Source organism: Glycine soja, chromosome 18 (assembly GCF_004193775.1).
Source record: "Glycine soja cultivar W05 chromosome 18, ASM419377v2, whole genome shotgun sequence".
Lineage (NCBI taxonomy): Eukaryota > Viridiplantae > Streptophyta > Magnoliopsida > Fabales > Fabaceae > Glycine > Glycine soja.
This window is the reverse complement of record NC_041019.1, coordinates 56,884,861-56,912,496: the sequence shown is the minus strand read 5'-3', so window position 1 is coordinate 56,912,496 and position 27,636 is coordinate 56,884,861. Positions and strand designations below refer to the sequence as shown.

The window sequence follows — 27,636 nt, the reverse complement described above, 5'->3', positions numbered from 1 at the left end:
TGGCAAAGCTAGGAACGACTTCAGAAAATGCATAAATGATCAAAATTATGTGTGTAAGAATAAGATACTGATAAATTCATGTAAAAGATAAAATTTCAATTTAATTATTAAATGTGTAAATAGTGTAATTTAGCAGATAATTTGATAAAAAAAATTTACCCATACACTTTATAACTTAATAACAAATTAATCATAAAAAAAATTATTATCAAATTAGTTTTTGAGTATTTCAATTTAATGATAAAATAATTTTATAAATTTAACAACAAAATTATTTGTTGCACACTTTTTGTACATGATTAAATTTATATTTTTATCTTTTTGAAAATTATATCATCATATCATACTTTTGGGGATAAATTAACTATTTACCCTTAAAAAATATGATAAATTAATACAAGAGAGAGCCTAAAGCTATGACAAAAAGTAAAACTGTTTTGTTGCAGATTGTCGTTTTGTTCAGCATGGTTTTGACAGCCTCCATTTAACTCTTATGTTCATTTTCTGCCATTCCCTTTATTAATTACTAGCCTGTTACTGAAATATATCCATTTTATTTTATCGTGTTGTAGGTATAAAGTATGTACTTCATCAAAAAAATTTACTGATTATTTTAATAAGATATCTTGTTTCAATTATATTTTTTCATATAAGACTTGAAATCAAAACTTTACTTATAATTTGAATCTAGTTCTAATCAAAACAATAGTATAATATTGGTTGGAAATTAAACTATGATTTTTAAAATTAAACTAAACCTATTAAAAAAATCCTTAACAATATTTAAACATCCTTAAAAATAGAACCCTAACAAAATCTTTAGTCATAAACACAATCAAGGGTAATTTACAAGTCTATAAACTTTATTACAAACTTCTAAAATAGAAAAACATATTTTAAAAAATTCAAATAGTTTAAAATTTTAGAGATTAATTTAAAATTGAGATCTGAATCAATTATGTAAGATTGTTTCAAATTAAGTAGTAGTCTTGATTCTGGGTTCTAAGTATGTTAATGCATTAAATACTTGGAATGAAAGCTTTGTTAGTGATGATGATTCTATTCATATATAGTTGTTTCTTAAGAGAATACTGTAATCTATAAAAGAAGTTTAGGGAGTGAAAAGTTATTCAAATAGAATTAATTGCTCTAGCGTTGAAGGACAAGTCAATGATAGCAGAAATTTGTTTTACTAGAAGAAACATTAGAGAGCACAATTTTCAATTTTTGACTACTAGCAAGAGTTTACTACTACGACGAAACAGACAAAGGAGTGAAAATGAAAAGTAGGTGGTCCCGAGATATATTGGAAAAACAAAGCATTGGGACCTTAAAATGTAACGAAAAAATTATAAAAGAAATAAGAAAGGGACAACAAGCGATGTGTCCAATTCCAGTACCAGCCAGTCATCGATACTCCCTCCCTCTTCTTGTTACATACGTTCTTGTTTAGGCCATTTGAGCACAGAATTCTCAACCACAATTTTAACGTTACTTTTTAATTTTATCAGCTAACCAGGCATCAAGCATAGTCTCAGGTATGCACTTGCTTCCTTTTTTATGCTTTCATATATATCACTGTTTAGATGTCACGTCACATAGTGGCTAGTTCAGGTAACAGAAAGAATTTGCTTCATGTTGGTGTTTAATTGAAACTGATATCTTAGGATAAACTAAAAATGAACATTTCTGATTATCTGAATTAAGCTTATATAGTATTGGAAAAATTTGTTAATACCTTGGCAAAATCAGATGGATGGTGTAAAGCTTGGTAGCAAAAGAGTTGGATCAGTTAATGCTGCTGTTAACTTCTATGATGATAAGGTATGTTTAGCTTCAGAGAACAGAAGCAAACCTCTCTTATGTATTTGCAATTTGTGAACTGGTGAAGCATTTTTTTTTATCAAATCTTTAATTCTTTTTTTCTCTCAAAATTCTCAGAAGCCCTCTTCAAGAACAAAGGAACTCCACAGAGCAAGAAGGGATATTGGAAGGTACAAGGAGAGCAAATGGACTGCAGAATCTGCAAAAGCTCAAGCAGAATCTGAGCTTTCGAATGCGAAGAAGACAGCAAACCATCTTTCTTCTATGATTGAGGAGTCAAATTACAAGGCAAAAACACAAATGAGAGATGTAGAAAGACTAGAGAAGTGGGGGAAGGGCCAACATGGGACAATTGTTGTTGCAAAGAGGAATGAAAATTTTGAGTATGCACAAGTCATGAGAGAGTTGGAATATCTCAAAAAGGAACTGTTCAAGCTTAAGCTTGATGTGGCTTATGTGATGGAACAGAAATCGCGGGCAGAGAAGGAAATTGAAGCATCAAACTCGAAGATGCTATCATGTTTAACAACTGCAGAAGAACTTAGAAGGGAGATTGAGGAGGCCAACGAGGAGCAAGTACTTGCTGAACTGGCCAGGATTGAGGCTTCGAAAGAACTGACAGATATTGAGACCCAGAGAAAACAGGAAGCAAATGAATTTTCATTCAAATTGGAAAGCACGAGGAGAAAGTTGAAGGAGGCCATTGAAGAGATTGATGAGTCAAAGGAGCTTGAAATGAAATTGGCTGTGACAATATCAGATGTTGATTTCTTGCAGAATGAGTTAAAGTCAGTTAAGGAAATGGATAAAAGGGTTCAAGGAGATGGGAGTGCAAAGCAATTGGAAGGAAGATTCAAAAAAGGGGAGGAATCAGAAGACTCTATAGTGTTACAAACTATAACAGAAGAATTGGAGGCAGCTAGGAAAGAATTAGCTTTGGTTAGAGAAGAAGGTTTCCAGTTTATGGCCTCTTTGGATGTCATAAGAAATGAGTTAAAGCATGTCACTGCTGAGACAGATAGGTTGAAGAAGAAGGAAGGGAAAGTAGACTCAACAGTTCAAAATCTCAATTTCAAGATTTTGAGAGCAAAGTCTAAATTAGAAGCTGTGTCTGCTGCTGAGGAAAAGGCCAGATCCATAGTCATGAGTCTGTCTCATACTCTTGAAAAGCTGAAGACAGAAACAGAAGAAGCAAAAAAGGAAAATGAGGATGTAAGCCAGGAGGTTGCAGCCACCAAGGAAGAAATTCAAAAAGTTGAGTTGGATATAGACACGACCGAGGAAAGATTGCAAGGCGTCATGCAAGAGCTAGAAGTAGCCAAAGCATCTGAAGCTCTAGCCTTAGAGAAGCTGAAAACTCTTACTGAGAGTACCATGAGAGAAAGAGCTTTAACAGCACAGCATAGTTCCATGATAACTATCTCAAAATTTGAGTATGAGTATCTAACAAATCATGCAGCCTCAGCAGAAGAAATTGCTGATAAAAAAGTAGCAGCAGCTGAGGCATGGATTGAAGCTCTCAAGGCCAGCGAGAAGGAAATACTGATGGAAACAAAAATAGCTCAAAGAGAACTCAAAGAATCAAAATTGGAGCAAGAGTTGGAGGTTTACACCAAAGAGAAGATGCTTTCAAGAAGAGTTAGTAGTAGTGAGGAGCTTGACAATTGGCCAAGAAAACGCGAGAAGAGTTCATCCAAGAACTTCCAGAGAGCCTTGTCTAGAAAGAGCATCAAACTTAATGGCACTATAACTCCTGCAAGGGGAGCAAAGTTTCAGAAGACTGCTTCACCTGCAGCTCGGCATATCAGTCCTTTTACTATTAAGAAGAGAAAGAAGGTAATACCAAATTTGACAAAGCTTTTTAGGGGCAAGAAAAACACTAGGGATAGATAGTGAATTCAAAATACAAAAAGTGATAATTATGGCTCTTTATCACTGCTAAAATTTAGAAGCAGGGAAGAGTGTGTGTGAGGCAACATATCTATTAGTGATTGCCGTGCAATTCCCATCACAGAACCCAAGTTCTCACTATGTCCCTTTTTCCCTTCCTTTTCATAATATCATTCCCACATGGCTCAAGTGTTTTTTTATCATTGTTCCATTCATAACAACGATAAAGGATTTTACTACTGATTACTAAAACAATTTTTTATTTTAGAATTGTAAAAATAACTGATAATTGATTATTGATGCACCTGTGGTGCTATTTAGAATGCAAGCCACTAATAAATTTTATCAGAAAATAATTCTAACACAATAAATTCCCATTAGAGCAAGATTTTTTTTCTTCTTCGACGAAAGGGAAGGATAGAATAGAGAATCCAAAATATCTGATAGCAACACCCAGGAAGAGACAGACACAGTACCTCAGGTCCATGAAGGCAGGCCCAAGAGAGGCACCACACGTCCTGTCCACTTGAAGGACTATGTGTAAATTGCTGCAAGCTTCATCCATGGATACACGGCCATAGAGCCATAGAATAGGTTAGTTACAACCATTTGGAAGTTGTTAGGACCATTATCAGTTTGTTAGTGATTTGTTAGGAATCTGTAAGAGCCATTATGGAATCTGTTTTCACCAAAATAGTGTATAAAAGCAGTTGCAAGTAATGAATTAATGGAGATGAATTTGCTTAACTTCAAATAGAATAGCACAGGAGGTTCCTTGTCCTCGGATTCAAGGGGTTCTTCATCCTATGTTCTTAACAACATCCAACTAGCTAGTCGTAAGTTAATACCATATGACCCATCATCTCAATGTTTTGAAGACAAAAAGCAGTTCCATTGTTCAGCTTGGAATGCTAAAAAGTATAGGATTTTCTTACTTTTACATCAAAAGTGAGATAACCTTTGTTGTTCCATTTGTTCAACCATAAAGGAAGTGTATGCAAAATGTTCTAAGTCAAGCCTTAACCTCATAATCGTAAAATAAAAAGAAACAAAAAAAAAACTCAAAGCATAAGAACCAAAAGTAGCTATCATGTTGCTCACGATGTATCCTAAGTACAGAACAATATCATTGATTACTCAGTTCTCCCCTGCAACTTTAGTTAACAAGTGGCTAATACCAGCTGTTAGGGCTGATGATGAGGTCAAAGATGCTTGTAGAATGCTGACACCCTGCACCAACATCGTAAAGTTTACTGTAACTGCAAAATCTTCTGGCAAACCAATCTAATCTAAGGTAATATAAATTGACTTCATATTAAGCATACACTGTTGATGTGAAATTTTTTAGACTGTCAACTAATAAGAAATCATCCTTAAAATGACTATTTCAAGATAGTTATTATAAAATTGAAGAAACTTAATTGTCAATGCATATATTCATATAAATTTAAAGCAAACAAAAACACAAAATAAAGAGGTGAGGTGATTTGTGGAAACTTCTAAGGGAAATGCTCATGCCGTTTAGTAAAGATAAAACACAAATGGAAGATATTGGCATCACAACCAAATCCGCTGTTGCCATGTACAAAAGGAAATGGAAGAAAATGGAAGAAGAAGACCTCCAAAGTGAGTGAGTTTGACTCTATTTTGTGCCCCAAATGAACTCTCTCCAAAAAAGTATAGTGTAGCCTTTTATAATCTTCAAAACAATGCACAATCATGCTTTTTGAAAAAATTGTACATTGCAGGTTGAGCACACATGCAAAGTACAACTAACTTAAGTGATCATACGTTAAGCCTACAAGAGTGCGTTTAGTGCCCATACTTGATACAATTGGCTTCTTTTGCTTCATGCACCGAGCGTGCCCTGGCACGCTGAGTGCATTACTCTAATTCTTCATACATTTTTTTGTTCATATATCCAAAAACTCTACAAAATAGAACAAAACACGATGAATTTACTAATTGTAGCATTCTTAAGATAAAAACTCAAAAGAATCTAAATTTTTATCTTTTTAAGTCAAAAGAAACATCAAAAGAGAATAAATTAAATAATCACTATATAATTTAAGCGTACAAACTAAGTATGTATAACAATTATCATCTATGCAAAAGATATCTAATATTGTTATCAACAAATAAAATCATATTTAAGCAAAAATCAATTTTTTAAAATCTCACCCAAACAAACATTTAAATTGAGAAGGGAAATTTGATGTGACATGAAATGCAAGTTGAAGGAAGTGTAAATAAAGAAACCTCATTCTCAGTTATAGTCATGGTCATTTCATTCACTAAAGACATATCTTCTATTCCATAATTCTTGAGCAGATAAAAAACAGTATCCAAAGAGTCTGGCACAACTTTGAGATCATCCGTGATTATAAAAGTGGCATTTCTCTTAACAAAACCATCGAAGGCATTAGGTCTTTCAGGAGAAATTGGTTTTGCCAATGTGTTCCCACATCTGCATATTTTATTTCTGTAAGTGCTTAACATGATCGTATCGTGTCGACAATTGATCAAGTCGTTACATACAAAGTATTATGTGGGTGGTGTGTTGTCAATGTTTAGCCTCAGCTTCTTGCAATAAGCTTCCAATGAGTTCCTGGGTTGCAGTAGCATTTCTTTGCACATATCTGTGCAGAGATACTCTTTGTCCAAATTTTTCACACTTCGATAGAGTGAGCTCAGTGATCGAACTTCAATTGGCTGCATATTTGATTTCTCTTTAGCCACAAGTCTTGCAATGGTTCCTAAAGACAATGTTAAGAAGCTAAACAGAACATCCACGAAATCCTTTCTTGCCTGGGCAAAGAAAACTTTATTTCTTTATTTGTTTACTATAAGCTTTAAGGTAACTGGATACACAGTTTCAATAGCAGCCATGGTAGCAGCAGGCAATAAAGGAGCTTCTAAGAGAGTGCAATTCTTTTTCTTTTTTTTTTGGTTGACAAAAGCTTTTTTAAGAGTTTCAACTTAAGTGTTTATATAAAAAATGTAGTCACATTGACTCTGCCTTTAATGAACCAAATTGTTTAGAGATGTGCATTGTGAAGAGAGATTCAAGGAGAGGAAAGTTGATGAAGAGAATTATAGAGGGAGTGGGACTGATCAAATATGACTGGTCACTTTGTTTTCATCTTTGCATGCTGCGTGACTGTGTCCATTGGCTTTTCACTTCACACTTCGTAAAATGAAACAGTTTGATTATGAAACGTGTGTTAAGCAACTTGAAATAGAAACATATGGTTCTTATAGAATATTTATAGAAGATGCGTTAAATAAAGATTTTTAACTATTAAGAAAATATTATTTTTAAGTTAAATTAAGAGTTAGTATAGTATAAATAGAGAGACAAAATGAGAGCCACCAAAAATAAATTAATAAGAACTTCATAAACAGATTCTCTAGTCTTACCCAACTGCTCAGCTCCCTTTCCTTGAAAATTGAAACGACTGCGGACGCACATTTCCTATAACCAAATCATTTCATTATACGAAGTGACTTCATAAAAAGTGGCACGAAATATGCAAGCAAAAATTCTCTTCGTTAACTTCCCTTTCCTTGAAACTCTCTTCACAATGCACAATTCCCGAAAAATGGATCATTAAAGACAGAGTCAAGGCCACTCTACATTTCCAATATAAATAGTTGAAACGCTTAAGAAAGTTTCAGTATTTTCAAGATTTCAAAAACAGCAAGAAAATTGTATTAGTATTCTCTTAGATACTCCTTTAATGTCTGCTACTATGGCTGATATTGTAAGTAAGCATCAGGTTACCTTGAAGCTTTGGGTAAACAAAGAACGCAACAAAGTTTTCTTTGCCAAGGCAGAAAAGGACTTCGTGGACGTTCTGATTAGCTTCTTAACATTGCCGTTGGGCACCATTGTAAGACTTGCGAACAAGGAGTCTAATATGGATCTAGTTGAATTTGGCTCACTGAGCTCACTATATAAAAGTGTGGAAAATCTTGATAATGAGTGTCTATGCACAGATACGTGCAAAGAAATGCTGCTGCGACCGAGGAACTCATTGGAAGCTTACTGCAGGAATATGAAGCTAAACATTGACGACACAGAACCCACCAAGTACTTGGTATGTAACGACTTGGTCAATTGTCGACACTACTACCCGGTCTTGTTGAGCACCTTCAGAAATAAAAGGTGCAGCTGTGGGAACACATTGGGAAAACCGATTTCTCCTGAAAGTCAATGCTCAAATGTTTTTGATGGTTTTGTCAAGAGTAATGCTACTTTTATGATCACGGACGATCTGAAAGTTTTGTCAGACTCATTGAATACTATCCTTTCTGTACTTATGAGCTCTGGATTAGAGAACGCGTCTTTGCTGACTGAAATGACAGTGTCTATAACGAAGACCCAGGTTTCTTTATTTACACTGCCTTAAATTTGAATTTCATATACCTTAAAGTGAGTTTAAGTTTACATTTGTAAAATTGATTTTGAAGTGATCTAAATTTTTTTATTTAGTATAAAATGTGAAAGTTAAGTTAATTGTAGTAATAAACTTATTATAAATCCAAACATGCATTAAGATGTTATGATTGTTATAGAATGTTTAAAGTTGTGATTTTTAGCGATTGATTTATCTTTTTTTACAGGTAATACTTCTGCTGAAGAGTTGTTTGCTCTCGAAAACAACTTTGACAGATACGTTCTTGGTAGAGAAACCGTATCTTGAAAGATTTAATAAGATAAAACTTGCTCCCTTAGATTTAAATACAAATGGTAGTGGGAAAATCAATATAAAGATAATGCAGAGAAAATCAAATGGCAAAATACTCTTTGCCCAAGGAAAAGAAGATTTTGCAAACTTTTTATTTAGTTTCCTCACTTTTCCTTTGGGAGCAGTGGTGCAGTTGTTGGAATGCTGTTCTTCTATTGGCAGTGTGGATGCATTGTATAAGAGTATTGTTGATTTAGACGAAGATTATTGGACAACAAAGGAAACAAAGCACAAAGTCGTTCATCCTGTGATCGCTCCACAATTCAAATTAACCAATCAGCTACTCCCAATTTGTGATGCACCCATCCCCGAATATTTTTGTTTCACCAAAGACGTTTATGATGAAAGAGATTGTCAAAGAAAGCTTATTTCTTGGTTTCTAACTTCTCAACGTACGAGAACAAAGAGGCGCACGGAAACATGCAAAGGTATGAAATTCGTTGATCCCATATCCGAGTCAGGAAAAGGTGAGGGATTTGCGAAAGGACCGACAATGTACATGGCAACTGATGATTTGGTTGTGACACCTATGTCGTCCGATAGTTTGTTATCTTTGCTAAACCGTACGAACATTCTCGTTAGGGACTTGGAAGAGAAAGAAGTTAGCATTGGCGTCAAGGAGGTAAGAAGTCTCTTAATAAGCATATGACTCTTTATTTTATGATCATTGCTTGCTCTAAATTTAAATTATCTATCTTAGATGGGTTTGCCAGATGATTTTTCAGTTTATATAAACTATCCATTGTTGGTGCAGGGTATAAGCATACTACAAGCATCTTTGTCCTCAACATCAGCTCTAACAGCCGGTCTCAGCCACTTGTTAACCAAAATTAAGGAGGAAAACTGAGTAATCAATGATATTGTTATGTTCTTTGACGGATTTTATTATGTTTTTGAAAGCAAAAAAGCAGTTTAATTTGTTCAACATGGAATGTTAAGTATAGAATTTTATATTTTATTTTACATCAAAAGTGAAATAACTGTCTCATTGTCATCAGCTTTGGCAATCATTGTTTTCCACATCCTGGAGGTCACAGAAGCAAAAATCCCGTCTCAAGTTCCACCCCAAATCCCTGAAATAGTAAAATCCAATGGTATGGACTAGTGATCATACTGTATGGTACCCAACTTACTATTATATCTCTTAACTTTTCATGAAACAGTGAAGGCAAAGATTTATTGAACAATTTTTATAATAAGAACATAAAAATTGTAGAAAGAGAATTGGAAAACAAAGATACCAAATTATTGATCAGAGGTTTTGTGAATAGCATTACACAGATAACGAAGCTCAACTATTTTTAAGGTTGTTGGCTAAAAGATTAGAGATTTTGACAACTGCTTTGACTGACGAATTTGAAGATAATATTGATTATAGTGGTGCAGTTTGCAATCATCTTGGCTGCACAGCAGGATAATAAAAAAGACTAGTACAGTAGTACAATATATAAGGATTCTAACATTCTTTTTTAAAGAGAAAGAAGTTTACTAGGGAGAAGAAAAGGTAGATGGGTCAAGATATCCTCCAAAACGTAGCATACTAACAATTGGTATCAACAAATAGAAGTGACGGCATGCGATACAAATCTTTAGAAAAACTAGGTAAATTATTTCAATCGGAAATGCTAACTTACGCTCTTTTTGGCACTCTCATTCCAACATTCTTTTTGTGATGGACTGAAATTTTTTTATATCATCAATTTTGATAAATCTCATATCTAAATTAGGAGAAAAAATCATTAAATGATATGTGAAATCCATTAAAATTAGTGATTTTTAACAAATTTCAGCCAATTATAAAGATAATATTGAAAATAAAGTGTCTGAGAGAATATCTATAAGCTTCCAAACAATTTCTTTTAGATAACATGTCAAATTCTCAAATTTATTTCTATCTATAGAAATCAAATAGGCTTTGTAAAAAAATTACTCCTACTAAGGTCTAAATAGAGGCAGAGAGGCTAAACATTAAATAGCCTCTACATTCCACCACCCAACTGCTCCGTTCCCTTTGCTGGAAACAACTCTCCTCCATGCACATTTTCAAATTAATCTGTTTCATTATATATGGAAACAACATGCAAAGTTAAAAATAAAGTGACCGCCGTAATTAACTTGCGCACTATGGGAATGTTTACATTTTTTTTGTTTTCAATACCGTAATTAACTTGACCTAACATGCTAATTAAAATTTCATTCTATTAATACTTTTGAAACCCATCTTATAAGTCTAAATGTATTTTAAACTTAATCTATATATAAAAAAATCATATATATTTAGTGTAAGCTTGTACGGGTTAGGTCTATTTAACTATCAACTTCTCATCAATTTTAACTGACTAATTAATTATGATTATCTGAAATATTTCTTCCATATTTCGAGAAAAATAAAGACAACGCAGTCCTGTATATAAAAGCTCTCTCAATTACCCTTCAGAAACGTTGCATTCATTGTCGGGGATGGAAGGTGGGTGAAGACATGTACAAGGGCCCAGGGTTGGATTCATTGAAAATTAGTGTTTTTTTTTATCCCATAAATCTAAGAACTGATCCGTTCGAATATAATCAAAAGGTTTAGTTCCATTAGTTAGTTGAATAAAGTGTTTAGATATTATAAACTCATTAATATTTTCTTCAATTCATAGGATAAAAATAACACCACAAATATAATTCAATGCACCACCGCTTCTCATTTTTTGCAATTGGCGTAAACATATCATAACCGTTGGATCAAGATGGGATTACTTATATTTTACTACTATTTTAATAAATCTAACTTAAAATATATATTTAAAATATAATCGATCCAATAGTCATTTAAGAGCACTTTAGAGAATCTATTAATATTCATGAGTTTTTAATTTGTTCTTAGCGGGTTCTATGACATCACACCATATAATAAATAAATAGTAGATAATAGATAGATTGGTGGTGACAAATAAAATAACATTTTAATATTAAAAATAGTTTTTGTTCAAAAACCAAGTCTATACTTAACAGACACATAAATAAACTCTAATAAGAGAAACTCATAAAAATAAGTTCTTATTTCAACAACTCCCTCTAATATGCCGTAAAAATCTAAATTCATAGCTGAGGTACTGTGTAAGTGTATGGAATGCATTCCCCTTTCTAAGTGTCTTTTTCATTAATAAAGTAACTTTACGCAGTTAAGACTTAAGAAGAAACTCCTTACAAAAGTATATGTACTATGTTAAGCAATAGTGAGTAAAGAGTCATAATTATCTTTAAGACGAATATATATACATCAAGTCACAAAGTTTCACAGTAACAAATAACAATAAGCAGACAATTACATGTTTGAATATGCCAAAAATAGAGACTCTTTAACACCAATAGGGATTCATATAATTTTATCTAAACACCAAAAAATGCAATAGTTTAGGAGCCACTTTAATTTCTCACCACCTTCGTTTTCTTTGTTTTATATCACATCACGATTAGCCATACCAGTAATTTGCATAATGTTCAAAACCAAGAAAAATAATAATAATTTGCATAATGTGTATTATGAGAGTGACCTAACTAACCCAGTTTCTCTGACACTTCATATCTTCTCGTGTGGACACAAATTGGAATTGGAATTGAAATTCCCCACTACTTTTTCAATGCCATATGCTGCAAACCCTTCACTTTTCACTTCTTTTCTAGCTCTCATTTGATATTCCCAATCTCCTCTCTGTTTCTATTTCTTTGAATGGTTTTTCGTTGCTTCACACTATGGCTTCTTGGTGGGATTTAAGACCCTTCTTTCGTTTTCAATCTGTTAGGACCCGATTTCAGGTCAGCGCTTTTATATTTCTCTTTCAACTCTGTTCTTCTTCTATGTCAACACACGTTTTTATTCTATTGTTTGTTGAATGCTTGAATTTCTCTGGATACTGCTTTGAAGCTAAAAAATTAAGCTTTTGGAGCTGTATTACTTAATGGTAATAAAGTTATGAATCGATGGATGGATCTGTGTGATGATTGATGTTTTTGAACCATTTAATGGATTCCCAAGATAAAAGGTAATGGATTTTATTCATATTTGTGAAGCTTTTATCCTTCCTTCTCTTCAAGTTAAATGCACACAATGTTCTTGTTCTTTGCTTCCAAGTTAAGTTGGTGACATAATGTTTGTCTTCCAAAACAGAACATTTATAGATTTAGGCATGCTTATTTAGTCAACTATTTGTGTTCTACTTGTGGTTACAGCCATGTCCATACCCATACCCATCATTTGTATATGATATTATTGTTTGTTTGCCTTTTTGGAAATTTTGTGCCCTGCTTAGTGCTTTGGACATATAAGCTGATATTCTATAGGAGTAGACTGGGGGAGTAATGGTCATAGTTGCAACTGCTAGGAATTGAACCATAGGCATACCCTGAATGATTTAAGCTAATGCTAGCTTGCTATTTTTATTGGATCATATCAGTTCATTTAATTCATGTTAACCAATGCTTGCATCTGATTTGAAAAATGAACTCTTGGCTTTGGCCCGTAACTCTTGAACTTGTCTCTTTTTTGTTAACCAATGGTTTACCCTCTCTTAATCCCTTTTTTTTCTCTCTTTAGGATAGTTTGTTTCATTGTGTCTTCTGGTTCGTATGTATTAAAGCAGGCTGTGTAATTTGTTTTTGATTGGTTGGCTTAACTTGGAAGATTACTATTGTAGATTTTGTTTTGTGGTGATTTTCCAGAATCCTAACATTATTAGTATTGTGTTTGATTGATGTTTACATTCTTGTGATGGACAAGTGCTCTTGCATATATGTAGCCAGAGATACTGGCATTCCTGCTGAATAAATAGATTTAAAATTTTCGGTAATATTTAAAATGTTTATCTTAGACATATAGGATTTTCCAGGTTTCTAATTTGGATATTTTGCAGCTTTGTTTAACTTTAACGCATATCCGTTGTATCTATGAAAACACAAAAAAAGGACCAAAAGTTTTCAACAGACAAAGCAAAATCAGGGTATTTTCATGGAATTTTTCCCTGATATTGCTTTCTTTGGAGTTACCTAGGATTTATCAAGCAGGAGGATGGGGATCTCTGCTGTTACTGGTGCTCACTTTTCATCCATTAATTTTCCATTGATAGACACAAAGAATGAAGAGGTATACAATTTAATAAGATTTTTCTTGAATAACTAAAGGAGATTCTTCAGGCTTGGCCATTACAATATTAGCTCTGAAGATATTATGAGTACATAATATGTTTCAAGTATTTTCTTAAACAAGAAAAGGAGGCAGAGGGACTGATGTAATATTTAATGATCATTTAAGAACAAGAATACATGTTCTCATATCGCATATGTCTGTATAACTGGCATTTAACAGTCTCTTCTCTACACAGATTTCTGTCAGCAGTTTAAAACTGTTGTAAATTACCAGCTTATAGTCGAATCAGGCTGTTCACAATGTTATTTGAGCTTCTTGCCACAGAGATAGGAATTAAGCAAAATGCTTATTGATTTTTAGTAGAGATGGAATCCCCCATCTAACTCCATCATACATTTATACTGTCTTTTCTCTTGCTCATGAGCTGATGGACTTCTGTCTTTTCTTTAAATGCTATTATTCACATTACTTTGATGAAACATATCTACTAGGTTGTCTGTTGTGATTGCATTACCCTTGACCCTTGTATTATCAGTATATGAAGATATACAGCATAGTAACAAGAATGCAAATTTTGAAAATGATGACACTTATTGAGTTTGATTGTTTTGTTATGTAGACACGTTGGATATCAGCTTGTGTTTTTGAAAGAAGAATTGAACATCTTTTCTGACAACTCCTAATCTCAATTGTGGTTTTTGTGTGCTGTAGGAATTCAGGACGAGGGAAGTCCAACTTGGTTCACATACTGTGAGTTCTCATGGATATGCAGTTGCAAGAACACACAAACATGATTGGCTCATTCTCTTGCTCCTCGTGTTGATTGTTATCAGCCTGTACATTATCCATCCTTTCCATCGCTTTGTTGGGAAGGATATGATGACTGATCTCAAATATCCACTGAAGAGTAATACAGTTCCTGCCTGGGCTATTCCTGTAAGTTTACTGCTTCGGATATATAACATGTGAATTTTTTTCCTTGAATAATTACATTAACAAGATTATCTTGTCATTTATTATTTTTTCATGGTTAGATATATGCAATTTTATTGCCCATAGTGATCTTTCTTGGTGTCTACATCCGAAGGAGAGACGTCTATGATCTTCATCATGCTGTGCTGGGTATTAATTTTTAGATACCCCTCATTTATTTAATTGCTAGCGAGCATATTCTATTTGTTAAAATGAAACTGTTTGAGAAGATAACAGGAAATTGTTTTCTGGCACAGGTTTATTGTTCTCCGTTTTAATAACAGCAGTATTTACTGAGGCAATAAAAAATGCAGTAGGTCGACCTCGACCAGACTTCTTCTGGCGATGTTTTCCAGATGGAAAGGATGTATGTTTTCCTTTAATTTTAGGTTTTCAATTCATATTTATCAATTATGTTGATTCTTAATAGTGGGCATAATTAATTATTAGTGGCTTCTTGTTAGGTTTATGATAAATGGGGAGATGTCATTTGTCATGGTGACCAAAAGGTCATAAAGGAAGGATACAAGAGTTTCCCAAGCGGTCATACTTCAGGTATGTAGCATTTATTTATTTCATGTACTCTTTGTACATAGGTCTACTAACTTTTCTGTATTTCATTTCAATAGAAATGAATGGTGGAATCAGAGTAGGTTATTCTACTCAAATTTTATTCTATTGTTTGCTTTAAATATTTTCAATTTATGTGCAGGGTCATTTTCTGGTCTGGGTTTTTTATCATTGTACTTATCTGGAAAAATAAAAGCATTTGATCGCAAAGGTCATGTTGCAAAACTTTGCATTGTTTTTCTACCACTACTTGTTGCATCACTTGTTGGCATTTCTCGAGTTGATGACTACTGGCACCACTGGCAAGACGTGTTTGCGGGAGGTCTTTTAGGTTGGTCTATCCTTAGTATCTCAATTATTTATAAATTAAATAAGCCTCAAAAATTACTTACCACTGTTGTTGGCACTTGACTCACTACATAATATTTCTTCTTCCAGGGCTTACAGTGGCTACATTTTGCTATTTGCAGTTTTTTCCTCCTCCTTATCATTCTGAAGGTTTGCTTCAATGCAGATTCTATTAGATGACTCGCTCTAAATAACTTTCTGTCGAAAATTAACCATAGTTCATAAGTTTTTTTCCTGCTATGAAGTATGGTGTCAACCTTTTGATGTTCTGGATATATTATTTTTCTGTGCAGGCTGGGGTCCTTATGCGTATTTTAGGATGTTGGAAGAATCTCGTGGTATGACCCAAGTTCCTAGTGTTCAAAATTCTGGTCAAGCGCAGTTAGCAGAGGCTCAGGCTGAGAGCCAAGAGGAACAAGGTTTCCATGGGTGTATGGGGTTAACTTTATCACGGGATCATAATGCAGCATTGAATGACTTTGAATCTGGGAGGGGATAAAGTCTGTACATTTCATGATCTTGCTCTTTGTAAAATGTAAATCAGATGTTAGTTCGTAGCCTAGGATTTTAACCAGTATTTAAAACTAACACATTTTGTTGAATAGTTGTTTCTATTCAGTCACTAGTGTCTCTGAAAACTTTGAAGCGTAGTTGTTTGTAAGAGTCAGGTTTGGAACAATTAAACTTTGTTATTTCAATATTTTGTGAATATGTTGACATAAGAAAATACGAAATCACTTGAGAAGATTGCCGTTCATTCAAACACATTTTTAGATCAATTGGTTTTTAATAACCGTGTAATCAATTTAGCGTTAGGTTATTCTATTTTAATTAATAATTTCGAGTTCAAGACATACCCACGTAAATGTATCAGATATTTGGAAGGAGAGCAAACATACTTGGCGAAGATGATTGTGAGTAATTATAGGTGTGAAATAGTGGCGGTTCTCATACGCCAGATTTATACCTTGTGTCAGAAATACTTGTAAACATAAGCAACTCTTAAGTCTTCACCAGTAGCAATGAAGCAAAATAACACTTTGCTGCAACTTTTGACTGTTAATGTCAGCTTGGTATTCCAATTTCCAAACGCTGATTACAAGTAGAAAATGCTGACTTTGCTCATGTGATTGTTATTTCATGCATTAAATCAAATCAAATAAAGCTATCTTATGTTATAAATATGGTGCGCCGTAAGACAATAAAATAAGTCAATTTTCACGAATCAAAAACCCAATGCAGAAACTAAGCAAACGAAACGAAAGGCAAAATGAAAAATGCAACATGAAACATTATGAATTGATCATATCTGAATAACAATTGTTTTCTGGGGATCTGAGAAATTTTTCTTAGATTTTCTAGACTTACGGGTCCGGAAATTAAAATCGTATCCAATGCCTTGGCCGAAGCCGAAGCCAACACCGACACCACAACCAATTCCGAGACCAAAAACGAAGTGCATGTGGTTGAAGGGCCAGCCTCCGTAGCCGAAGCCACCAACCAAACCTAAACCTATTCCGGCGCCGCAACCGATGCCCGCTCCGAAGCCAGGACCCAACACTGATGTTTGAGGTTTGGGGGGTTTGTTGTTTCCCAGGAACTTGGTAACCGAGAATTGTTTTTGGTCGTTGTTGGCATTCCAGGTCCAGAAAGAGTCAGCATCAGCTTTGGTTTCCATCACCTCTGCTTTGCTCACTTGCTGCCACTGCGGATGGATGGATAGGATTTTTCAACTCTGTGGGTTTAGATATGAACTTTTACTCCTATGCCACGGGCCCAACATGTAGCCCATAAATGTATTTAGTGCAGGTGTGCTTAAATTTTAAGGAAAATTTCTTTTATATATTTTTATATTTTAAAAATAATTATTACTTTTTTAAAAAATTCATTTTGATGCTTAAATTTTTTAAAATACATTTAGTCTTTTTTGTTGAATTAGATTGACATGCATTGCAAATTTCAATAGTTTTCTTTTAATAATAATATTTTTTAGTCGTCACTGTATTTATTATTTTTTCAAAATTACACAGCCACCCTTAGTTCTCTGCACAAGGCACTACCTCTACTTCTAACACAGTAACACTCACGTCGCAAATCGCTCTCTATCCCTCACCTGCATGCGCATGAGACCTCTGGGCGCACGCGCAACCACGAAACCACCAAATCTGTCACGCGGGTGGGTATGGTGGTGTTGGCGGTATAGAGGTGGTGCACATTACGAAAAACGGAGGTGGTTGTGTATCATTTTAGAATAATAATAAACATAATGATAACTAAAAATTATCATTATTCTTAAAAGAAAACCATTGGAATTTGCAATGTTAATGGTGTCAATCCAATTCGAAGAAAAGAACTAAATTGATGCATTTTAAAAAACTTTGAGGATTAAAGTGAATCTTTTAAAATAATTTGAAAATCAAACTAATATTTAAGCCTAATAACAAATATGTAGTATTACACTACTACTATTTCGTATATGAAAAACACTATTTACATAATATAATAAGAAGTATTTAAGTCATATTTATATAGGTCATTTTATAAAGTTTATATAAAATTTAACAGAATTTGTTTAACTCAACATAAAAGTTATATTTTCATTTCTACTTGAATGTGTTTTTAAGATCAAATTCACTGTTATTCCAAACTATGTATATTTAGCATTTGTATAAAGAAATATAAATATATTTACTATACACAATCATGTTATACAATGAGATTTATGTCAGTTGATTGAACAATTTCTGTGAGTTATTATAAACCAATAGTATTTTAATTCTTACAGATAAAAACATATATAGAAAATAAAACAAAAGTATTCTATTGATGATATTTTGTCAAAAAAACTGAAAATGTGTGGGGTGAACTTACAAAAATGGGAGTGAGAATAACACTTTCTTATCGAGAACACAACCTCCCAGTCCCATCCCCCACCGTCCACCCCCGCCACTTCCGAAACAAAAGGAAATATACATGAACAAAAAAAAGAAAAAGAAATAACAGAGACGAAAATTGAATTTGCGCTTTTTTTCTAATGATCAGTTACTTTGGTTTGAATCTTATTTCCATGTATACAATTGAATGAAAGAAAATCTCAAACATAGAATTAAAAGTTGAAGGATAACTGAATAACATATATAGAACACAACTACATGGGATGAAGTTCATAGGAAGCAACCAAGGTCTTAGAAATCTCAAAAATGAGCCTGGCCTCAAATTCATCACGGGAATAGCCCTTAGACACTTGACGAGCCTTTGGAATCCGTTTCACTTCAAAGATGTTATCACTGTTCATAGCACCTACGTTCCCTGACAGCTTCAACATAAAGTTCATATAAGCATTCTTGAGCTTTGTCAAAATCGTCAATGGTGATCTCATCACCCATCTAAGCCTTGGAACTGCTCTGATCCTCCAATACCTACGTGGCCCTCTCAAGCGGATGATCGCCATCTTCCTTCTAACGACGGTGGCGCCGCCGTGGAGACGCCGGTAGCGCCGCCTTCTCAAGTAACTCTTGATGCCACCGTAGATTGACTTGGGAAGTAGTGACTCCATTTCCTTGTTTTGAAATTTGAATAGCTTGGAATTGGAGGTGGGAGTGAATAGATTGTGCTTGCAATTGAGCAAATATATATAAAGTGGGAAATTCTTACTCTAAAAATATTACGTTTAATTTAATAAAATCATTGGAAGTGGAAAACATAACTACACATGTCGGTTGTTGAATTAATTAAGATTAATAAATCATAGACAATATCACGTAAGCTTTTTTTTTCAATATTAATTATATAAACGGCTGCTTTAGAGAAATAAAATTAAAAAAAAAAAGTCAAAAAATGTTGCTTTGACCAAAGATCGTGCGCGTGATGTGAGCAAACAAACATGACCAACACAGTATTTTCCTCCCTAGCTTCCTTCAAATATTATGTTGGAATATTATTTGATACTTTGAACCAAGGAGAAAAAGCAAAGGCATTTTCATTTTCATTCTGGTCATTTTCAGTTTCTGTTTTATTTTCAAAATATTGGGTGGTTAATTAAATTTGATTTTAATAGAGACACGAGTCAAGTCAAGTACACTTGATTAGATTCAAATTGGCTTGTGACTGAAGGAAAATGCTTTAAAATTTTATTTATTGTTTTAATTCATTTATATGAATATGTGAAAGATGTCCGAAAAATTAACAAGTTTTAACTTATTTTACACTTGGATGTAAAACTAACCTTGTTAGTTACATGTCTTATTAGAAATTAAAAACAGTTTAATTTGTTATATAGAGTATTATAATAAAAAAAATTAAAATAATGTTTAGAATAAATTATTATATAATAGATAATAATGGATCAAATTAAATTTTAATAGAATTATTAATATATATATATATATATATATATGTATATATATTGCTATATTAGGATGACTTTTTATTTTATTAATAATTAATTTTTGTGATTATCTTTAATAAATTCTTTTTTAATCATATTTTTTCATTTACAAAATTTAAATATTATATTTTACTTAAAAAATTAAATCTAAGACCACTTATTGAAGATAGTTTGAGCCCTTAGAAAGCGAAAGATATATATTTGTAATTTTGTATGTACGAACGATATGTTCGGTGAGCATGAAAATTGTCGTTAATGTATTATTCCTAATACTTTCAATAAACTAGAGTGGTAGTAATATTATTAAACCTGTAAAAAAAAAAAAGAAATATTATTTAAAATACCACTCGACGGATTTATGTAATCGAAAGACAAAATAGGTGATTCATGATTGTGAGGTGCACAAAAGAAAATGAGGTAGATGTCAGTGCTTACGCTACTCTGAAAAATAAGTTTTTTCTTTTCTTTTGGAGCATCATATTTTATGTTACAAACAATTTTGTTTACTGATGCTATTTTGTGTTTCGATCATGTTGTCTGATTGGATTTCGTATTAAATGTTTAAACAAGTTAAATTTCTTTTACTTAAATTAACATATATGATTAAGAAGAAGTTTTATGGAATGAAAGTTATTTTTTTAATATCTTTTAAAATGGTTAGTTTTATATTATATAAGATTTTTCACAAAGTTTAAATTAAATTGAAAATCATTGGTTATTAATTATTATGGTGATTGATTGACATTGGCAACAAAAAAACAGTATTTTTGGTATTAAAAAAAAAAGCAAACAAATTGGCTTTTTCTTTAAATCTACCCAAAATTTGAATGGTGACTTAAATGTGGAATGTTCATTTAAATTATTATACATGTCCCTTTTAATTATTTTTATATTAAGCTGTTCATTTAGTAACACTCTATTTATTTAATTAATGCAAATGTTATCAATTTAAAAATAATTTAATAACATTTTTTTATGAAAAACAGGTCAACTTTAATAACATTTTGATGAACTAAAATTAAATAAAAGATCAATTTAAAATGGATCATTAATTTTGACTTAAATATGGAATGTTTATTTAATTTTTTGGCAAAATTGCAAATTTACTTTTCCTTTTGTCTTCAATTTTGATTTTGGTTCCCCTTTAAAATTATTCACTCATTTTGTTCTTCTTTTTTATCCAATCACTTAATCTTGATCCACAAGTCCAGATTTAGATGTTGACTATTACAAATGAATGTTGACTATCACGTTCCACGCTCTGATTGGGCGATGACAGTCATGTGTCATGTTCTGATTGACCAATGACAACAATAATGCATTTCATCGTCCATAAAGTCGTCATCCAATCAAAAAATGACACGTGACAGTCATTATCTAATCAGAACGTGATACGTGCCAGTCAATATTCATTTGTAACCGTCAACATCAAAATCTGGATTTGGGGAACAAAATTGCATGATTGTATAAAAAAAGAGGACAAAATGCATTATTAATTTTAAAGAAGAACCAAAATCGAAAATGGAAGACAACTAAGGAGATCAAAAATACAATTTTACCTAATTTTTTCATATTAAATTATTCATTTACTATCACACTATTTATTTAATTTTTACACGTTGTCAATTCAAAATAATTTGATAGCATTTTAACTTGTCAAAATTAGAATAAGCAATTGATTTAAAATGTGATCAATCATATAGATTAATCGGTGTGAAATTATTTTAATTTAATCGAAGATTTGAAGTTTAAGTATTGAATATACAAGTGTGTGTTAAATACTCAAAGGATCAAACTTTGTCATTCACATTGGTTCTATCTAACATAAAATTGATGGCCTCCGTAAAAAGATACTTGTAATCTATACAAAATTTACAATAATTTTAAATTTGACTATTAAACTAAGTATAGAATGTGCATTTATTTAAATGCTAATAGACCATATTTGTTTGTTAATTTTGCTTGTAAATAAAATTTAAAATGGAATAAAATTAATTTCTTCTTCAAGTTTACCTGAAATTAATGTCATTATTCATTTAAATAATTATAATAATTAAGATAATTATAGGTGGTATATATTCTAATTGAAATTAATTATGATAGTTATGATATATATATATATATCCAAAATGATCCAATCCAATGAGATTGTTGGAGGAAGATTAGTTGAATGAGAAATAGAAGCTCTAAATACCTCAGGATAACACAATAAAAATAGGAAAATGAAATTATTTTAAATTAATGTCAATATATTATTATGAAATATTTTTTTGTCACCATGATTATTATGAAATATATATATATATATATATATATATATATATATAAAGTAATAAATGTAATTAATATATATAATTAGTGTAATGGATCGTAACTATAAATCAATTAATCTATAAATATTTAAGGATATTTAATATCCATAGAAGAAGCCTAAACATTTAACTCAAATGATTGATGTATTGGTGTAAGGTTCTGTTGTGTTCAGATGGGTAAGAATGATTTTATTTAGTAGAAGAAGAAATTGTAACTATATGTAAAACTTCCTTGAACCAATTATAATCACGCATGATAAAATTAGTCTTTGATCCAATGGATTAAAGAACATTCATAATCTCTTGACCTAAGATAAAAAAAGAAACTAAACATTTGAATAAAAAATACAAATCACTATTTTGAATAATAAATTAAGAAAAAAAAATGTTTATTTTATTTTATTTTATGTGAATCGGAGATTCACTAGATAAACATAAAATAAAAACATTGCAAACAAAAAATGAAAAATAAGAAATAAAAACACAAGTAAACATCCCCATAGTCCCTTAATCCTTTGCCGCTTTGTTGAATGAGACAAACATGTTTTGAAATCAGCTGCTGATTAATTAATATAGCTTTGTACATGATGAAAATAACTTAATTGGTAAGATACATTGAGTTTGCCAGAAAAAATTAAATTTGATTATCACATAATATATTTTTAAAAAATTAATAAATTTTAAGTGTGATTAAATTTTAAATTTTAAATTAATCTTATAACTAGTTAAAGGTACTTTGAGGTTCTACTCAAAAAGCAAAGGTTTCAATGGTTAAAAAAATTATGTTGGGAACTTTCATGTCAGCCTTTGGTATAAAACTTTCCTTAAATAGGAGGAAAATAAATTAGAGATTTTTTGATGTTTAAATAATATGAAAATATTAGCATAATTATATTTTTCTCTCACATTTTTCCCAGTAAAATAAGAGTTTTTTCCCCTTTATCTCTTTTTTTTTCTTTCTATTTCTTTTTTTGTTTTCTTGTTTTCTATTAGCGTCACAATGAATGGACTAGATTTCTGTATACAATTTGTGAATGAAAGAACTGTCTTACTTTTAAAAATTGTCAACCTGCAGCAGCAAACACAATGAATATGTATGGATTTAATGAAAAGCCGCTTTGCAAGTTTCCGACAGAAAAAAAAATGAAGAAAAAAAGAAGTGGGGTTGACGTCGTGTCAAGTGGATTAATAAGTAATCAGATCAGATTTACATCTATATATAAAAAAATAAGGTAAATAATTATTTTTGTTTTTAAATATACAGAGAGTAGATAAATTTATTTTTAAAAATTAAAAATTTAAATTTTAGTTTTTAAAATGAAATAAGTAGAACAAATTTATTCATCTTTTAACTTTTGTTCATGTCTGTCAATGAATAAATTTACGTGGCACATTGAAGGATGAATTTACCTGTATTCTACCCATTTAAGAATGAAAATGACTATCTATTCAAAATATAATTTAATCTATTTTTTTAATCGTTACAAGTATAATATTACAATAAACACTTAAAAAATTAAGAAAATAAACATAACTTAAAATAAATATAATAATAAACATAATATTAATTAATAAACATAAATAATTATTTTCTTCTTTGAATGTGTAGAGTATTGATATTTGTTACACTTTTTCACTTTCAGTGATTAAAATTTAAATTTTTATTGTTTAGGAATAAATTTGATGGTCCTCTACACATTCAGGATGAAAATACTTATTTATATAAAAATAATACATCTATATAAAAAAAATCTATCAAAGTCTAAACTTCTAGATGCAGCCTTTTTTTTAATATAAAATGTGTTTAATATAATAATATCTTAGTGTCGTGCTTTTCCAAAGTTTGGTTCCTTTTCCACGTGCTTGTAATCGGCAATCCCGTTCCCGTGGTGTGTGTCCTTGTGTTGCACGCATAATTGTCATAATTTTACTATTAATAAGGTTATATATCCAACTGTTATTTATCAATAAAATGGATAAACTAATTATGTGACCACTGACTTTTCTAACACAATTCAATCGACTATTAGTAGTAGTGTTGATCTCGTCTCAAGGTGAGTTCATTATGGTAGACGGAGGAATCATTTATTTACAAAAAAGAAAAACAAAACTAGTAGAATATTAGGAGGAAACTATATATGTTGTTCAACTTCAACGTTCATGTTGACTCCCACGGTTACACCCACATTTCGGGTCAAACCGTAGTTTCTTGACTTTTTTTTTTTCAAAAACCAACAAATTCCCCCTTTTTGTTCTGAACTCCAATAAATACCTTTAAATCCTCACACAACGTGCAATGCCTCACGTACACAAATCACTTCTAAATAAGAGTAGAGAACCATACTTTCTCCTCCTTCTTCAAGCTTTTTTACAAAAGCAATATGGAGACAGAATCACTATTGCCTGAGCCAACTTATGGTGGCATAAAGAGGTACTTGAGAAGGAGGCGCTACCAACGCCTCGACGGCGGCGGTGGTGCCACCGCCACCGGTGGAAAGAAAACAAAGATGATTAGGTCAAGAAGAAGAAGCCCACATAGGCAATGGAGGATGAAGGCAATTCCAAAATTGACATGGATGGTTAGGTCTCCCTTGAAGATGATGGCAAAGCTCAAAAATGCTTACACGAACTTCATGTTGAAGTCCATGACCACGGACAACATATTTGGTAGCAAAAGGATTCCAAAGGTTGATCCTCAAGTGTCTAAAGGTTATAAGGGTGATGCGTTTGAGGCTAGGCTCATTTTTGAGATCTCCAAGGCCTTGGTTGCGTCTCATGAACTATATCCTGTGCACTAATTGTTTCTTCTTTGATCCTTCTTCTTTTTTATTTGGATTTCTCGAATTTTCCTTTCTAAATTTCCCGTGTGATTCCGCAGAAAATGTTGAAGAATCACCTAGAAATTGTAATTTATTTCTTGTTAAACGTATACAATTTGATTCTCTGACCAATTACCATATATATGTTCTCACTTGTTTGTCTCTGTCATAATTTATATTTCTTGCTTCAAATATTCAACTTCTAGTTTCTTTTTTGAAGGAATCTAACTTCTAGTTATTCTCTTGTATCATGTTAATCTTGATGTATATTAAATTATAAATAATTTGAAATTAATATAATATCTTATAGATATAACTTACATAACAAAAATATGGTAATATAATATAATATAATATACTAACGTTTTTATTTTTCTTTTAATTATATCTTACTATAAGAAGTGTTCTTGTTTGAGCCTCTCTATTCTTGTACGTAAAATTTAATAATTGAAATTAGCTTCTCTGATGTTATTTCTCACCTTGATATGCCATCAACAATAATTTGACTCACGAAATGTCAAAGTTAAAAGTAAGTTTATGTGAATTGTCAAATTTTTTTTCACAAAGGTTAATTTAATCTTATCATTTAATTTTAAATAAATATAATGATTAAATTTACTTAAATTTCATTTTAATTATTCTGTTAAAAAATCATATTAATTATCAAAACTAGCTTCTATATTCACTTTATATATGTTATATACAAAATTATTCAAGTCATGTTCTAGAAGGCTAGCTGTCCATGGTAAAATTACGGGCAGAGCAATTACTTGAGCAGCCAAGATGGTGAGTGCATGGTCATGTGTAGCCACACGTGAAAGTGAGCTAACTCCTACATTCATATGTTTAATTTAGATTAGTCATATTTATTTATTTCTACGAATTGTTTTTGTAACAAATAGAAAAAATAGATAAGACGAAAAGAGACAAGTATAACGACGGAATATGTATATATATATATAATAATTGTTATAAAATTTTATTATATAAATATAATTATCTTTATACTTTTCCTGAGCTTGATTCCATGTACAAGTCCAACTATCCCGTTTGAAATGAATTTCAGAACAATGATTGTCTGATGCAATTTAATTATTTAATTTGACCAGCGCATAAAATAAAATTAATGGATTAAATTTTTTACCCTTTGAAATATTCTGTTTTTTTTTTCAGATTTATTCCATTTGATAAACAAAATGAGAAATAATTATGAAGAAAGAAAAAAAATATGCCGTGAATTTTTGGCTGATTCCGTACTGTTGCAAGGAAAGCAGTGTGTAATTTAAATTATCCATTTTAAGTTTTTTTATTTCTTATTAATTGATTTCTATAATGTCACATCACATCACATCATATTTAACACAATTCATACATATTTTATTCTAATAATATAGTTTTAATCAACCTTTAATAACCATCCTTAAATGACTCACCCTTAAAATGATAAAAACAAAATATTTTTTAATCATAAAAATCATTGTTTATAAAAATAAATAATATTTAATTTTAAATAACCTAATGATACATATATATTTAAAATAAACAATAGTATTTAAAATAGGCAACTAATTAATCAATGATCGAAAAAATGCTCTTAGCCATTCATCTCTTCATTTTAAAATATTTATGTCACTTTTGCCTTGTGTTAAAATTCCTTTTTTTAACTTATAAAAAATCATTTTTTGAATAGAAGTGTTAGAACAACAATAATACAACTTTTAGCCATTTAATGAAAGAGATTTTGATACCAATACAATGACCAACACTTCTAAAATCTAAAAAAAAGTGTTGGGTGAAATCTAATAGATTTATATATCTAGTAACAAGGAATAAGTATATATATACAATTGTAAAATATCGCTAATGCTTGTAACAGGTCCTAATCTTAGAATAAGATCATTTCCATTTTCCCTAATTTTGTTTTCTTAAAAACGCTTTAACTTAAAGTAATCCTTTTTCTTTTGGATTTTTACGAAAGATTGAAGAATAAGATTGGATTGATTAGTTAAAGTGAAAAAGTAACCAGGTCCTTATATTGGGCAACCTAAAAATCAATAAAGAACCCGTTAAAAACAATTACAAATTTAGTTAAAATCAATAACTTTGATGGTAAAAAATTAGTTCAAATTAGTTTCTTTGAAAAAAAAAATTATTGATTATTATTTAAAAAAGTGAGTACATAGTCCTAACCTAAATTAATGTAAAGTTGTTTTTTTAATCTTAATTAGTGACTTCAAATTTAAAGGAAAAAATTATTTAAAGAAAAAAATTTACTATTAATAATAATTTTATCTGAATCGAAGCGATGAATATGTGATCCTATACAAAACAGTCTATATATGATTTTTTATTGTTTTACTTTTATTTGATGATTTTAATTTAAATCATTATCTCTTTAACTTTTATTTTAAAAATAAATTTAATTTAATGCAAGTTTTATTATATTATTATGTATGATAAAAATATTAATTTTTGTAATAATTATTTTAAAAGTTATATTTTTAAAATAATTTCTAATTAGGTAATAATGTATAAATCATTATATACTAACCATATAAAATTAAACACTCTGAAACAATATGATAAATATTTGTCCAGTGGATACTAAAATACTAGTTAATATTAAAACTTT

General features: G+C 31.1%; 7 protein-coding genes across 9 annotated transcripts; 5 read left to right on the top strand and 2 right to left on the bottom strand.

The window, feature by feature from the left end:
* Nucleotides 1-1,380: 1,380 nt before the first annotated feature.
* Nucleotides 1,381-3,917, top strand: LOC114397706 (protein PLASTID MOVEMENT IMPAIRED 2). The gene is made up of 3 exons (XM_028359880.1): nt 1,381-1,538; nt 1,753-1,824; nt 1,942-3,917. The coding sequence occupies exons 2-3, from the start codon at nt 1,753-1,755 to the stop codon at nt 3,715-3,717; spliced, it is 1,848 nt and encodes a 615-aa protein (XP_028215681.1). The 5' UTR covers nt 1,381-1,538; the 3' UTR covers nt 3,718-3,917.
* Nucleotides 3,918-7,466: 3,549 nt separating this feature from the next.
* On the top strand, nt 7,467-8,126 carry LOC114397451. The gene has a single exon (XM_028359485.1). It carries the CDS (start codon nt 7,467-7,469, stop codon nt 8,124-8,126), a length of 660 nt encoding a protein of 219 aa, XP_028215286.1.
* A 204-nt stretch (nt 8,127-8,330) lies between these two features.
* LOC114394781 lies at nt 8,331-9,480 on the top strand. The gene is made up of 2 exons (XM_028356454.1): nt 8,331-9,087; nt 9,220-9,480. The coding sequence occupies exons 1-2, from the start codon at nt 8,494-8,496 to the stop codon at nt 9,310-9,312; spliced, it is 687 nt and encodes a 228-aa protein (XP_028212255.1). The 5' UTR covers nt 8,331-8,493; the 3' UTR covers nt 9,313-9,480.
* Nucleotides 9,481-12,003: 2,523 nt separating this feature from the next.
* On the top strand, nt 12,004-16,251 carry LOC114397512 (lipid phosphate phosphatase 2-like). 3 transcript variants are annotated; one of them, XM_028359580.1, is made up of 9 exons: nt 12,004-12,269; nt 13,501-13,593; nt 14,308-14,532; nt 14,631-14,718; nt 14,826-14,935; nt 15,033-15,123; nt 15,281-15,469; nt 15,577-15,636; nt 15,780-16,251. In XM_028359580.1, exons 1-9 carry the CDS (start codon nt 12,207-12,209, stop codon nt 15,983-15,985), a joined length of 1,125 nt encoding a protein of 374 aa, XP_028215381.1. In that variant the 5' UTR covers nt 12,004-12,206; the 3' UTR covers nt 15,986-16,251. The 3 variants fall into 3 exon arrangements, with proteins under 3 accessions (XP_028215381.1, XP_028215382.1, XP_028215383.1); XM_028359581.1 differs by having other exon boundaries at nt 12,006-12,269; nt 13,364-13,593; XM_028359582.1 differs by lacking the exon at nt 13,501-13,593 and having other exon boundaries at nt 12,007-12,269.
* Nucleotides 16,252-16,789: 538 nt separating this feature from the next.
* LOC114397450 (keratin-associated protein 21-1-like) lies at nt 16,790-17,164 on the bottom strand. The gene has a single exon (XM_028359484.1). It carries the CDS (start codon nt 17,162-17,164, stop codon nt 16,790-16,792), a length of 375 nt encoding a protein of 124 aa, XP_028215285.1.
* Nucleotides 17,165-18,490: 1,326 nt separating this feature from the next.
* Nucleotides 18,491-19,109, bottom strand: LOC114395738. The gene has a single exon (XM_028357584.1). It carries the CDS (start codon nt 19,040-19,042, stop codon nt 18,635-18,637), a length of 408 nt encoding a protein of 135 aa, XP_028213385.1. The 5' UTR covers nt 19,043-19,109; the 3' UTR covers nt 18,491-18,634.
* Nucleotides 19,110-24,440: 5,331 nt separating this feature from the next.
* On the top strand, nt 24,441-25,156 carry LOC114395990. Its single transcript, XM_028357871.1, has one exon. It carries the CDS (start codon nt 24,567-24,569, stop codon nt 24,981-24,983), a length of 417 nt encoding a protein of 138 aa, XP_028213672.1. The 5' UTR covers nt 24,441-24,566; the 3' UTR covers nt 24,984-25,156.
* The last annotated feature ends 2,480 nt before the right edge of the window (nt 25,157-27,636 follow it).

Excerpts from the sequence above, each read along its gene's own strand:
- LOC114395738 (XM_028357584.1), bottom strand. The coding sequence starts at position 19,042 with ATGGAGTCACTACTTCCCAAGTCAATCTACGGTGGCATCAAGAGTTAC.
- LOC114397706 (XM_028359880.1), top strand. The coding sequence starts at position 1,753 with ATGGATGGTGTAAAGCTTGGTAGCAAAAGAGTTGGATCAGTTAATGCT. Across the intron at positions 1,825-1,941 it reads TTAACTTCTATGATGATAAG|AAGCCCTCTTCAAGAACAAA; the intron begins GTATGTTTAGCT and ends CAAAATTCTCAG.
- LOC114397450 (XM_028359484.1), bottom strand. The coding sequence starts at position 17,164 with ATGGAAACCAAAGCTGATGCTGACTCTTTCTGGACCTGGAATGCCAAC.
- LOC114397512 (XM_028359580.1), top strand. The coding sequence starts at position 12,207 with ATGGCTTCTTGGTGGGATTTAAGACCCTTCTTTCGTTTTCAATCTGTT. Across the intron at positions 13,594-14,307 it reads TAGACACAAAGAATGAAGAG|GAATTCAGGACGAGGGAAGT; the intron begins GTATACAATTTA and ends TGTGTGCTGTAG. Across the intron at positions 15,470-15,576 it reads GTTTGCGGGAGGTCTTTTAG|GGCTTACAGTGGCTACATTT; the intron begins GTTGGTCTATCC and ends TTCTTCTTCCAG.
- LOC114394781 (XM_028356454.1), top strand. The coding sequence starts at position 8,494 with ATGCAGAGAAAATCAAATGGCAAAATACTCTTTGCCCAAGGAAAAGAA. Across the intron at positions 9,088-9,219 it reads TTAGCATTGGCGTCAAGGAG|GGTATAAGCATACTACAAGC; the intron begins GTAAGAAGTCTC and ends TTGTTGGTGCAG.
- LOC114395990 (XM_028357871.1), top strand. The coding sequence starts at position 24,567 with ATGGAGACAGAATCACTATTGCCTGAGCCAACTTATGGTGGCATAAAG.
- LOC114397451 (XM_028359485.1), top strand. The coding sequence starts at position 7,467 with ATGGCTGATATTGTAAGTAAGCATCAGGTTACCTTGAAGCTTTGGGTA.